The sequence below is a fragment of the Heterocephalus glaber genome, unplaced genomic scaffold (assembly GCF_053883595.1).
Source record: "Heterocephalus glaber isolate CG9 unplaced genomic scaffold, H.glaber_assembly_v1.0 deba00001479, whole genome shotgun sequence".
Classification (NCBI taxonomy): Eukaryota; Metazoa; Chordata; class Mammalia; order Rodentia; family Bathyergidae; genus Heterocephalus; species Heterocephalus glaber.
Genome location: NW_028258316.1, coordinates 21,878,336 through 21,892,407, shown reverse-complemented (window position 1 = coordinate 21,892,407; position 14,072 = coordinate 21,878,336). Strand labels below are relative to the sequence as shown.

Below are 14,072 nucleotides of genomic sequence, written 5' to 3'. Positions count from 1 at the left end.
CTTTTTTTTTTGGTACCGGGGATCGAACTCGGGTCCTTGTGCTTGCGTAGGCAGGCAGTGGAACCACTGAGGTAAATCCCCGGCCCTGCCCGGGCTGATCTTGAACTTGTGATCTTCTCAGAATGCTGAGATAACAGGCATGTGTCCCCACATCCGACTGAAATTTCTTTTTAAAAAGAACAATACCTCCTTTTGAGAAGGTATGAGATAAGATGCTGGAGGATTGTGGTCAGACTGAAGGCCTAGGAAATAGATGGGGATAAATTATAAAGCCATGACAAGAAGAGAAGGAGATGGAAACAAGCAGCAGGATTGAGGAAGTTTCCATGGTGAAGGGAATGAGTCAGATGTGATTTGAAAACTTCCATCCTGGGAACTGGAAGTGATGCCATTAAGTGATATTAATCAGGAGAGAAAGAAATATTTTAAAATGTACTATTCTTAGGTGATGGAGTGGGAGGATCACTTGGTTTGGATTCTTTGGGAGAAATGCAGGTAGACATGTTAACTGTCGGAAACAGTTCTGGAGTCCACAGGAGCAGGCTAGATCTCTTGAGAAGAGAACCAAGGATAGGGCATCTGGGGACTTCAGTAATTAAGGATAAATGGAGAGGGTGGAGGACTCAGGGAAGGTCTTATAGCCAGGCTCCATAGGTTACAGGGGTCGTTCATAAACTTGAAGGCTTATAACATGCTGTCAGGCCCCATTCCTGAATTGGATTTGAGTAGGGATCCACAGTTTGCATTTCTAACAGGTTCTCAGATTAGGCTGATGCTAGTGGTCTAAGAATCACTGGGTTAGAAATCTGTTAGAAGAAATGTGACCCAGAGTCAGCTGAAAAGGTTAAAAGTGCTACTCTGAGGACCAGTGGAGTTGAAAAACAGCCAGGACCAGGGCTTTGAGAGTCCAGTTCAGGTTAGAAGCCACCACTTTGTAGTACAGCCAGTGACATAAAAGGGAATTTCTCTGGCCTTTAAGAGCAAGCTTTTTGGGAGCAGGAATGAAGAAGCCAGGAATTCATTTTGTTCATGTTACGGGCTGGAATGGAAGGCAAGGATTAAGAGGAAGGGCATATTGGTGAGTTTGGAGAGGGTGACCATAGTCTTGAATTCATCTTTCCCACCCCACTGGCACTGTTCATATTGCCTGTCTCAGTGAAGGGCCCTACATCCTTCTTGACTGCCTGAAGCCCAAATCTGAGCCATTCTTCAGTCCATCTGCCATGCACCCATCAACTCCTGGCCACCTCTAGCTTCACATCCATCTATTTTTCTCCCTGCTCTTCGCCTCTTCCCCAATGTGTCTGTCTACTGTGATCCTTCACCCGCGTTGCTGCCTGGCCCTTAGATTGTCTCTTTTTTGCACACCTTGCTTGCTGCTTCTCCCATAGTGCTTCCAGAGTGCTCTAAAATGCACAGGTAAGCATTCTGTGCTCTAATTAAAATCTTTCAACAACTGTTGTGTCCATTGCTCTAACAAGTCTCATAACACTTAAACCCCCCCCCCAAAAAGATATTTTCTTTTGAAAGGATCTTTTATGCAGTTCTTCCTCTCTGGTCGTCTCCTCTCTCTATACCATCCTTCTTGATATCTGTTCCTCTCCTTCCTTCTTTTCTCCCTGTATCTTGGAAATTTTTTCTCTTTCAAGCTTTCCAGAATATTTTGGCTTTTGCTTGGAATCTTCCCCAGCATCTGCCCTTGGTAACTTTATCCTCCCAGTCTTATCATACCCTAGAAGCTTTCTATTCCCGCAGATCTGCATGCTATGATCCCTTGTGTGAGCATTGTCAGAGGGACCACTACCTCCTCTTCTGTGCACTCCACCTGCTAACCATTGTGCTCTGTTAGGGCAGGAATGGTCATTCCTTTTTTTTGTTGTTGTTCTGGGCATTGAACTTGGGACCTTGCGCTTGCAAGGCAGGCGCCAGAACCACTGAGCTAAATCCCCAGCCCAAGGAATGGTCATTCTTATTTTCTCTGTATCTCCACGCCTAGCATGGTGCCTGGACCTTAGTCCAGTAGATAGGCCATAAAATTTTGTTTATTGCCTGATGAAGGATTACAGATACAGACTCTCTGAGACCAAAAGCCTTGACATTTAAATGCTTTCTCTAGCTCTAGCTTTGTGTTTTGCCCCAGTTTAAGAATGCCATGTCTGTGGTTGTAAGGGGAAAGAAAGATTCACACACTCACATTGTAAATGTTGACTTTATTGAGAGGTGAGTTGCTTTTATATATGTAAGTAAAATAGACAAAAATAAATACCGTGAAACAAAATGGCTCTTATATATCCTCTCCCTTTACACCACCCACTTTGGAAAGTATTGTTGACTGACAGTATTCAACTGACTATTCCATTAAGGAAATCTTTTGATATTTCCTGCTCAAAAACAACCATGAGAACACTACCCTGAGCATTGCTCTTGAGTTTCCATAGCTAACAAGGCCCCAGGAAAGAAGAGTGACTTTTTGTCAAGGCTTTATTTTAATTTGAAAGATATTGTTCATCCAAAACTGCTGGCAGTTCTTAGAAAACATCCCTTTCCTTCAGGCTGTTGGAAATGCAGGCCTCATTTGAGTCTTCCTGTGGGACTTGTAGCACAGCACCCAGGTGAGCAGTTAGTCCTGTGTTGGAGCCATCAAGATAGTACCCAGAAGAAAGGAGGCCGGCTGGCTGCAGTTGGAGTCTGAAGCCCCATCTAGGGCCTGGGATAGCAGCTGGCACCCCAGAACCTAACATCTGCCTAATAGGGGCATCTGAGAGCTGAGAAAGTTCTTCCATCACCCAGAAAGTGCTTTTCCCGTCCACCTGGGACCCCTGAACCAGAGCCATTTGGAGACTAACTTTGGCTGGAACTTAGGTTTCTTGAGGAGTAGTTGCTTTGGTCACCAGTTCTCTGGTCCCTTCCTTAGTCTTTCGGGAGATCCAGCCACTGCTGGTGTTTTGAAGCCCCTGTAGATCTGCACCTTCATTTCTCTGTCCTGTCTTCATATTGAAAGCCTGGGACTTGTTTGTAGGCCACAATTCTGTAAGAATTTACAATAGAGAGTTAGAATGGCTGGAGTAGGGCACAGGGTGTAGCTTTTCTTCCTGGCCAAGGTTGGAGAATGTCTCTGGCTACTTTTTAATCTCAGAGTGAGAAGCTATGCTGGGGAGATCTCAGGCCACAGCTTCATCACTGATGGAGTGAGAGGCTGTCCCCATTATGGCGTCTGAATGCTACACTGAGTGAGAAGGATGGCCCAGGGGACTTCTCTCACTTCCAGTCTTGTGATAAAATGACTGTCTCTGTTTCATACATCATTAGCACTTTGCATCTACATATTCCTGGAATCTCTCTGCATCTCTTGCCTGCTGATGAATTCCCCTATGTACCTCAAAGTCAAGGTTAACCTTTGCTAATCTCAAGAATTAGCACCACATCTTCTCCCTTCCAGTCCCTTTATCCCATAAACCTTGTTCTAAAATACCAGCAGATAAATGGAGTCACAACAATTAGGAGCTCTTGATTGAAGTCTCAGATCTGTGTAATAGATCATGTCCTTCAACCTGAGGCCCTAAGTTTTCTCATCTGTGGGAGCTTCAGGATCCTCAGGTTCTAAGTGAGAACATAGGTCTTGATGGGTGAGTAACATCTGGAGTCGCCAATGGGTGTGAGTTTAAATAGAAACCTTCATTTTTTGGGTTTTTTTTGGTACCAGGGATCGAACTTGGGTCCTTGTGCTTACAAGGCAGGCGGCAGAACCACTGAGCTACATCCCCACCCCCTAAATAGAAACCTTCTAAGGGAAAGCTTTGTAGAAACTTCCCAACTCCCATGAGCCCTAGGGCCTTACTGGGAGGAGCAGTTACTGTACTTCAAATAAAATTCATTGTCTTATGTGACTGGCAAACAGAGAGGCAAGACTAGGAGGCAGCCAGCACAGGACCTCATGATCTTGGCTTGCAGTCCTGACTTCTGACTCATACCATGTGTTTCTGGCCAGCTCCTAACTTCATGTTCGGCCAACAGGCAGCTCTGGGATGTGAGTGGTAAGTAGTACTGGGTAGTAAGTGCCATACTCTTCTTAGCATTCATTCATTAAGCAAATCCTTCTTGAGGGCTTCTTATGTGCTAGGCTCTCAGAGGGCACATGATAAGCCAAACAGCCATGGTCTCTGGCCTCAGACAGCCTACAGTCTGGTGGGGAGCATACTAAAGGGATAATCACTAAATGGTCATCAATTATCATTCTAGGAAGAAAATACATAGGATGCTTTGGGAACATATAATAGAAGGATCTAATTTAGATTGAGAAGGGTTAGGAAAGTCCTTTTTTGAGAAAATGATATTTAGGTTATGACCACAACTCACTGGATGAAGAAAGATGTGTGGGCGAGGAAAGGGAAGACCATGGTTGAACACAAAGGATACAGGAGGGTGATTAGTGGCTGGAATCTGAGTAGTGAGGTTATCAAGGGGTGATTATGTAGGACTTCGTGAGCCATGGTAAGACATTTGGGTTTTATCCTGAGAGAAATGAAAGCCAAGTGCAGAGCTTTGAGAAGAGGACATGATCGGATTTATACTTTAAAGAAATTGCTCTGGCCACCAGGTGGAGAGAGAACAGGAAGGAAACAGGAATAGATGTGCAAAGAATGGTTCCAACGCCAACTTGGTCACCAGGGGCTTTGGACTAGGAATGGTTGCAGGAGAGATAAAAAGGAAAGCATGAATTTGAGGTCCATTCTAGAGGTAGAATTAATGAGGCCTGATGGTTTGGAGGTAGGAGGAGATGAAGAGGAAGGATATTGATGACTCAGATTTCTACCAGCTCAGGGGGGTGATGGTGCCATGTAATGGGAGCAGGTTTAGGAGGGAACCCAATTTTGGAAATGTATATGGCAATTTGAAGTTTGGAAGTACTTTAAATTGCTTAGAGAAAGAATGTCAAGTGAGAAGACAGCCCAGGGCAGAAACCCCACAGGATTCCTCCATTTGGAGGTTATAGAGAAGAAGTGATCAGAAAAATGGAGGAAAAAAACAGAAGAGGGAGGGGTTAGGAAGGCCAGGGATGAATACCTCCTGAGGAAAGTGCCTGAGAGTGCTGGGGCTGCTGAGAAATCATGGGAGGTAGGTTTGCAGCGTGTCCATTAATTAAGCTGCAAAGTCATCAGTGACCTTGTGAGAGAAGCTCTGGGGGAGTTGGGGAGAAGTCAGACTGGAGAAGGTGTGGAAGTGAATGGGAGGTGAGGACAGGAGACGCAGGTGCAGACCAGCCTTTGGAGCAACTGGCTCTGAAGAGGAGGAGGAGAGGGTGGTCAGTCAATTTTCAGACAAGCAGAAGAAGGAGGAAGAGGAGGAGGAGGAGGGAGGGAGGGAGAGAGAGAGAGAGTGTTAGGTGGGAGAGGTGCCACCCAGACATTGGGTGACTTTCCTGAGAACAGTGCCATGTAGTGGATAAGAGAGAAAGAGACTGCTAGGCTCAAGTCCCTCTCTGTAACTTACTAGCTGTGTATCCTTTGGCCAGTCCTGGTGAGACACGGCTTGGCCACGGTCAGACAAACATCCGTGGTCTCTGTTCTCAGGGAGCCTACAGTCTAGCAGGCAAGAATATTGAATAGACAATCTTTAAATGTTCACCAACTATCACGCTGGGAAAGAAAACTACAGGAAACTTTGGGAACCTATAATAGAAAGATTTTTTTTTTTGAGAAAGATCTAATTTTGATTGAGAAGGGTTTGAAAAACCCTCTGAGAAAATGGCAAGTTTGAGTTTCTGTTTCCTCATCAGCAAAATGGGGATAACAGTAATTACCTCAAAGGATTGTTTAGGAAGATTAAATTAGTTTAAATATATGAAATATTTAATACAATTGTTATCATTTATAAAAGGAAGAATGGGATGGGTGTGAATGAACATGGGGTTGTAGATTGGAAAAATGAGGTCATTCTCTTCTGGTGGCTTCTAGTTTTCTCTATGCAGCACAAAACTTTGGCTAAGTGAGGGGAGAGGACTAGGGCTGGGCAGAACCATACAGCGATTTCCTCAGCATCTCCCTAGTGCAGGTGAAAAAAGAGCTAGCAGGAGAGGGCAAGTCCTCACGGTGGCAGGAAGTTGGCTCACTTAGGTGCCAGGAAGGGGCAGAGCCACAGCCCCTTGGAGTTGCAAACAGGCTGTGGGCAGTTCTGGTCCAGAGACCTCTCCTAGCATCACGGAGGAGGACTGGGATTGGGACCAGTCCAGCCTTTTGAGTCCTCTCTGTCCGCTCTGACATGGCCCCTAGGTTTTCTGCCCTTGGAAAGTAGCTTTGTTTCTATGGCTAGAAAGCTCTATGGGCCTTTCCTGTTGCTCTCACTTCATGATTCATGGTACAGATTAGCCTCCTTTAGCTGGAAGAACTTCTAGGATCCAGGAAAGATAAAGGAAGCATTCCCTTTATTCCAGAATGTTTGATTTTGTGTACTTGTACATTCAAATTACCTGGAGAGCTTTAAATATAATCCCTGTGGTCAGGCTGTGGCCTAGATCAGATGAGTCACAATTTCTAGGGCCGGAATCCTGAGAGGAGAATTTTAAAATCTTTCCTAGTCACAGCAGTGTACAAAGCACTTGGCTTTGTTTGCACATTTCTGTGCTGCTAAATGTCTATGACAGAGAAATACTCAGCAATTACTTAAATGCCTTATTCACACGAGCACCCAATTGGTTGCTTATTTGCATGTTTCCAGATTCTGTCCCTGCCTCTGTGACATATGATCATGAAGACGCTGCATGGTTAATTAAGATCCTGTGCAGGAAGAAATGACGGAGGTCAAGTGCATTGGGGTGAGGTGTCAAGAGCAGCACACTTGCCTCATGTACCCTCAAGTCTCTTAATGCAGGCAAGACATCCTACTTAGTACGGCAAAAGCATATGGAAGGGCAGGAAGGAATAAATTATTGAATTTTCTCATTGCTTTTATTTTTGTGTTTATATCTTTATGATGCACATTAACTAGTAAGACTTGTCCTCTATTGCTTTTTGGTATTTGTTTAGGTTAAAAAAACTACAATTAACTGCCAATGAAATAGGACCGGATAATTTTCAACCAGGCAAAACTACCCATCCATTACTCACTTGGCCAGGGTCCTGGAACTCCTGAGAAATTTGCATTGCATGGTAGCTCTAGCTGAGTCAGTCCAACCCATTCAGCCAGGACTTACATGAAAAGGGCTAGACAGCCTGAGGACAGAGCCTTGGGACACGAGGCCTGATTATGGGCCTATGTTTGTACAAACCCTCTCAGGTATCTGAACTTTGTATCTTATTTTTCTCCACTTTTTTTTGATGGTACTAGGGATCAAACCTAAGGTCTACTGTATGCCACGTTTATTTTTCTCAACTAAGAAAGAAAGCCAGGAACCTTAATGATTGATGGCTTCTATTCCAGGAGACCTATATTATGATGTAATGTGAAAAAAAAAATTAAAGGACTTTATTACTGTCCTCTTTTAATTTACCTTCAATTATTTTCTGCTCTGCTGCTTATAATAATGTCATTGCCAATACATAGAGCTTTCATGTGCTACTAGGCATTTTCTTTAAAATGCAGATGTATATATAATCACTTGTATCTATTGTGGGCATATATATTTTCTCTTTCTTTCTTTCTTTCTTTCTTTCTTTCTTTCTTTCTTTCTTTCTCTCTTCTGTCTAGGCAGCACTGATACATGTGAGAACCTCACTTCAGAGGAGGGGTACAGGGCTCAACAGTCTAAAGGAGGACTGTCCATTAGCCACAAGTGGCAACTGAACTCAGAATGTAATTAGTCCAGGTCAAAATGTACTGTAAGTATAAACCACATAACCAGATCACAAAGTCTTAGTTTTAAAATAAGTAAAATATCTCCTCGATTAATTTTTTAAGTTGATTACATGTTGAAATGATATTTTGGATACCACCTACATTATTACAATTAGTTTCACCTGTCACTCCTTTACAGCGCAGCTCTGTAGCAAATGTAAAGCACACATGTGGCCAGGCTTTGTGACTCACACTCTGATTTCTTTTGGGAAGAGCTGGTTGAAGGCAGAACTATACTGCACTCTCTTTTGCTTCTGTTGATGATCTTGACTAGTGTTCTCACTAAGCTCCACGGACCAGCCATGCCTCTCCTTTGCTTCTCAGCCCTCTTCCTGCCTGTTACCTCCCAGAACTAAAGAGGGAATTGCCTAGGGCCCTACAGGGAAGTGCACATAGCCTAGTGGCCAGGAGATTTTGTACACTGAGCACAGGGCCCTTTCCGAATGCAGAGAAGAAATAGCTCTCAGAAAGGAGGCAGGATCACTCTCACCCAAAGGGAGCCAAACAAAAGAGGTCTGAATGGCTTGAGAGTTTCTAATTCCAGCCTCCAATTCTAAGGAAGTGTATGACATGCCTATAAATAAATTGTCGCTACAAAACTGCCAGGAAGCAAGCCAGCACATTTGGGTTCTGTTCATTATTTGTGTTTTGGGGTAATTTCCAGATGGCCAGATTATTGGCTTGAGGGAACAGGAGGGCTTTTTTTGGTGAGAGAACCTATTCTCCAGAAGTGGCTGCATAAATACTGAGAATAAATAATCCTGCGATGGTGGACTAGACATGGTCCTACAGCCCTTAACCTAAACACCAGGCCCTAGCCCATGTAGCAGATGCTGCTCCCATCTTACCCAATTGGGACAATGGCCAAGAAGGATATGAAGGAGGAGAGAGCAAAACTGGTGCCAATAAACTTGTCCATGGTGAGCTGATAGATCTTGTTATACATGGTGGATGTCACCACCCCAGTCAGAGCCAAGGACAGCTGCAGTATGACGAACACCTTTCCTGTGAAGGGGACAGAGGTTAATAGGAAATGTCCTGTTGTTTCTCTCCTTATTCTTCACAAGGGAGTCTCTGGAGAGCCCTGGGGGACCCTGTCCCTCTTCCAAGGACTCCTTGTCAGTCTTCATGGCTCAATTCGCCAGGAACCCTGCCTCCATCAACTGCATCTTCCTGAAGCCTGTGGATGATAAGTATCTTTCTGTGGCTTTTCAGTGACTGACTGTCTGAGTCTTTTTCGCTCTCCTATCTGCCCTGAATGGAAACCACTATGTTCCTAATGTACTTAAGGATGCTTCTGGAACTTTCTGTGTGTCTTCTGCAAATCTGTGCCCCAAGTTCAGCAGCTCTGAAACAGCCCAGGCAGAAGATCTTAGATTCCGTTCACTTACCGTAAGAGGAGTCCTTTATGAGTTTAGACATGGCTGACCGGATGGTTGTGATGGGGATGAGAGCGAACATCATGACAGCTCGTGCTGTAAAAGATCACACAAGAACATGCATCATTGTGGTCCAGCCTTGAAAGGAAATCAGAATAAAGCAAAAGCCTGGCTCACTTCTTCCAGCCTTTCTCCCCACGATCCCTAGATGTTTGACCTGGAAGAACTAACTTCTCTGCTGGCAGACAAGTGCCCTCCTCAACCAGACTCTGACTCTCTGAGGTCAGCCAGAGCTGTTCATGTTGGGTTCCACTCTGCAAGGTGGTGGGGCACAGCTGACAAGGAGACTGACAGAGCTAAGTGGTTCCTAGGGAAAGAGACGTGGTGCCACCAAAGTGACACAAGGTTCCTCTCCCAGCCTCTGAAGGAGAGAAGTACCTGTCCTCACTATTCATGAACACTCATGGGAGACAGTCCCAGTGCTTTGGTAACCCACTTCCAGAAGTGTGTCCCCCAGGACAGCTGCCACACATCCCTCAAGCCCTATCAGTTAGCCAAATGCAGTATTGTGGGGAGCAGAGGAGGGTTGAGGGGAGAAAGGGGGAGGAGGGAGGGAGAGGAGTGGCGGGAAGGGAAGGGGAGAGGGGTACTCTGTCCTTAGCACATAGCTAGTTCTTCCTACCAAGAACTGGCCAGAGGTTATTGTGCATTTTGTTAGGTGTTTTTCTGAGCTGTATAACAGCAGCCTCTGGTAACCTTTTAGAGTTGATCTTTCCAATATGTTAGCTGTTAGCCATGTGTGACCATTGAAATTAATTAAAATGAAATGAACTTTAAAATTCTATTCTTAGTTCCACTACCACACTTGATAACACATATGGCAAGTGGCTGCTGTATGAGATAAACTGAGTTCTGGTACAGGCCATTTCCACTGTTGTAGAAAGTTCTGTGGAGCATTCGTCTAGAGTTCTCTGCTTGTGGTTGTGATCCTGGTCCCCACATGGGAACTTCATTCAGCTTCCTTGAGGGGATTTATTCTATTGGTCATAGAAGTCATTTGTTGGGAATTTTAATGCATTGTTAAAAAGCCCATAGTTGGTTCCAAATGATTTTAGTTGAAGGACCCTTTCAGCTGGATTGCTTAATGTTTTATCCCTTTAGAATTGGGAGCTCAATGTGGTAGTGAATGCCTGTCAGCTAAGCACTCAGGAGGCTGAGGCAGGAGGACTACAATGAGTTCAAGGCCAGCAAGGGCCACATAATGAGTTCAGGCCCAAACTACATAGTGGGACTCATCTTTAAAAAAAAAATAGGGGAGAAGCTGCCACATGCCTGTAATCCCAGCAACTCAGGAGGCTGAGGCAGGGGGATTTACAAGTTTGTAGCCAGCCTGGGCAATTTAGCAAGACCTTGGCTCAAAATAAAAATTAAAAGGGCTGAGGGTATAGCTCAGTGCTCCTGGGTTGAATCCTCAGTACTGAAAAAAACTGAGGAGAAGAAATTCAACCCCATCCATCCTGAAGCCTCCCCTGCTGACTCCAGGTACCACTGACCACACCTCCAGGCCCCCTAGAACCATGGGCAACCTCCTGGTAGCACTGCAATCTGCAATACAGATAATACACAGTGTAAGAGCTAAATGCAAGTGCACACAGTCCTGTATCCCTTGGGCCTCCAGGCTGGCAGGTTCAATCCCTGGTACTGAGCTAGGACACCAGGACCACAGTACTCCTGGTGTCAGCCCCATGAGCAGAGGGCCAGCAATGTTCTGCTTCCCCAAGAACTCCACACTCACCAATATAGAACATGTATGTCTCTTTCACAAAGGCCAAGAGGAGGGCTCCTGATGCAAAGGAGACCATGCCAATCATGATCATGGTGGTGTCCTGGAAGTAGCGGGAGAAGACCAGGACACCCAGGAAGCTGGTGATGAAGATGGTGTACCCGGAAGCCATACCATAGCCCACCTGCACTTGGTTCCAACTCAGAGGCTCCCTCAGCACAAAAAGGGCCATCACGTCCACTGTTCCCACCACTGCCAGGTCATACATGATGGCACCCACAAAGAGCAGGGCAATGGTGGTTTTTGGGGGCTTTGCTTTTCTGGGAGATGAAAGGTGCCCCACTACACGCTGCTTGTCCAGCTGGTCAGGATCCAGGGTGCGATACGTGCCCACTGTGCCAGATACAGTATCCACGCTGGGGAACTCCTTGCTGGCCTTAGGGACCTTCAGCACCAAGAGGGCATAGAAAAAAGCGAAAGAGGCAAAGGATACACTGCAGCCCGTCAGCACCAGGCCCTGCCCAGAGTGCCCAGCCATCTTCTTGAAGAGATATCCGGAGGCCATGCTGCCGCAGAACCCTGCCAAGCCCATGATCAGGTCAATAAGGATGAGGCGCAAGGAGCGGCAGCCCTCGGAGGAGCCCAGGGATCCCAGCGCCATGACTCCGGACCAGTAGGCTGAGAAGCCGCCGCCCAGCCCGTTCAGCGCCGCAGCCCCGTACAGCACCTCCACCGGCCAATCCAGCAGCACTTTGAGGAGCAGTCCGAAGCGGGACAGCAGGAAGCCCAGCAGCGACATGGCGATGGAGATCTTGCGGTGGTACCTGTCGCTGAGCCAGCCCAGCCCATAGGCGGACAGCAAAGGCGTCAGGCCCACCACGAGGTTGTAGATGATGTAGAAATTGGAGATGGCCTTCTGCTCTTGGTCCTCTTCGGCTCCCCGGAGAGACAGGGTGGTGCTGTGGTTGGAGGAGTTCCTGGCCCGGAAGGATGCCTTCACCACCAGGAGTAGCCCCGTGTCATAGAGGGAGGCGGCCAGCTGGGTCGAGGCCACCACAGGCTCGATCCAAGTCCTCACCTGGAGGGGAAGCAGGTGGCCCCTCCACGGGCAGGTGACCTCGTGGCCCATGTGACCTCTCTGATGGGGGACAGAGGGCTTGCTGGCGGCAGCGACACGGAGATGTTGCCCCAAATTCGGCTGCTACAGAGAGGGTCGGGGCGGGCTCGAGTGCGCGATCGAGCACCGCGTCCAGGTGAGCTCGGCGCGCACAGCCCAGCCTGGTCTCAGAGCGCGTGTGACACCCGCCAAGCCAGCTATCAAAGACCTTCCCGCCTCAGCCACGCCTTCCCAGGCTGCGAAAGACTGTGCTCCGCCCCCGCTCCCGCCCCTTCGGCGAAATAGGCCTGGGGACCGCCCATGGAAGCCAACCGCGGGGAGCGGGAGCGGGAGCGCCGCGAATCTGGCTCCCAGGGCCCTCATCCGCTGGGCCCCGCGTCACGCGGCTCCTGGGAGCGCGGCCGCCTGACGAGAGCCGAGCTTCCCCCTCAGCCAGGCGTGCCCAGGCCTCGCGGTTCGCTGCGGGATTTCCCCACGGCGCAGGGCCTGAGTGGGAACTGACAGGGACCCCTGGGAGCGTTTCAGAGGTCCACTGTTCTGGGAAGGGAGGTTTGGGCCAGGGTGGAAGGTCTAGGGTTCTGCTCGGGATAAGTGCTGGGGTGAAGTCCTGTGTGTAGAGTTTAAGAGCAACAAGTACCCTGTGCTGTAGGGAGATAGTCGCACAGCCATGAGAGAAGTAAAAGCTCCCCAGGGCCTCCTCCAAGAGAAAGGACTCTTAGAAGAGCGTACTTGATGATCTGTGTTGATCTGTGGTGGTGGAGCCAGCATGGATCTTCCATCTATGAGGCTCCCGCCTCAAATCCCAGCCCTAGATGTCCCTCCAGATGATACAGTTGGTTTCTTTGGCAGAGTTGAGCACCATGGAGAGAGCAGGGTCACCTCCCCTGGAATTTAAGCCCTGGGACCCTTTCTGCTTCTTAGTGGTTGTTCTCTCTGTCTCATGGGCTTGTTCTCTGGCACTGGGCTGAAATCTCTGCTTCCTCTTTTTAGTACACACTTCTGCAAAGAAAGCCAGGGTGGTACCGGGGTCAAGTACACCAAGGACCAAGTCCTTTGTTGGTCCACCACAGGGACGAAGAGTCAAAACAAAACCCAAACTCTCTTCCTGTCCCTCCAGCTTCAAGCCTGACAGCTATGGCAGCATGGGTGTGCAGGAACCCAAAGTCGCAAGTGGGAGACTGAAGTCTGCAGGGAGAGTTAAACAAGCTAAATGGATAATGTACTCGGGTAGGGAGTAGGAGTTGGAGTCCAAATGAATTTTATGTAGATACGTGCCTTTGAGATAGTTTTTAGGTGTGCTGTGATCTCCTGTCCACCCCTCCCTGACACTGCCCAGCCCAGAGAGCTGTGCCTTCTGCAAAGAGAAAGACGCACCTAGGCTCCCCCTTCAAGATTGGCTTGTGGATCTGGTTCAGCAGCACCCTTCCTCTTTCTCCCTCTCTCCTTGGCCTGGTTTCACCCACTCTCCTACTCTGTTCCTGAGCTGTTTTTCCGGAGATTGCAGCAAACAGCCTAACCACTTACTCGCTTGAGCCACAGAGGCTCCAGAGGTGGGTGGATTATGGGTGAGGGTGGTATTCTGCAATCAAATATGGTCACAAGATCAACCTGTGGTTAAGCTTCGATGGTGGCCCCACCACGGGCCAGCATGGACCCTCCATCAGTGGGGCTCCTGCCCCAAATCCTGCCCTAGATGGACCAAAAGGACCATTTTAGCCACCTGATCAAGGAGCCTATGTGAGGAGCTTCAGACAGTACGGGGCAACCCTGCTGCTTCCTGGGAAGGCCTATGGTGTCTCTGTTCTTCTCATTTTGTGAAATTTCCAGGGCCTCTGAGAGATTCACATAAAGCCTAGGACAGACCTAGTGGGTACTAGGTCATCAGGGTTCTAGCCAGCCTGGGACCCTCCAGGCTTGAGACCTGAATCCTGTTAACCTGAAGTGAACTAGACTCAGGGCAGTT

The 14,072-nt window shown here is 47.7% G+C and overlaps 1 protein-coding gene across 1 annotated transcript; it reads right to left on the bottom strand.

Annotated features, from left to right (window-relative positions):
* Positions 1 to 2,193: 2,193 nt before the first annotated feature.
* Positions 2,194 to 12,454, bottom strand: Slc46a2 (solute carrier family 46 member 2). Its single transcript, XM_004849562.3, has 4 exons — positions 11,005 to 12,454; positions 9,222 to 9,305; positions 8,679 to 8,835; positions 2,194 to 3,028 (listed from the first exon to the last, which is right to left on the bottom strand). The coding sequence occupies exons 1-4, from the start codon at positions 12,119 to 12,121 to the stop codon at positions 2,971 to 2,973; spliced, it is 1,416 nt and encodes a 471-aa protein (XP_004849619.2). The 5' UTR covers positions 12,122 to 12,454; the 3' UTR covers positions 2,194 to 2,970.
* Positions 12,455 to 14,072: the final 1,618 nt, after the last annotated feature.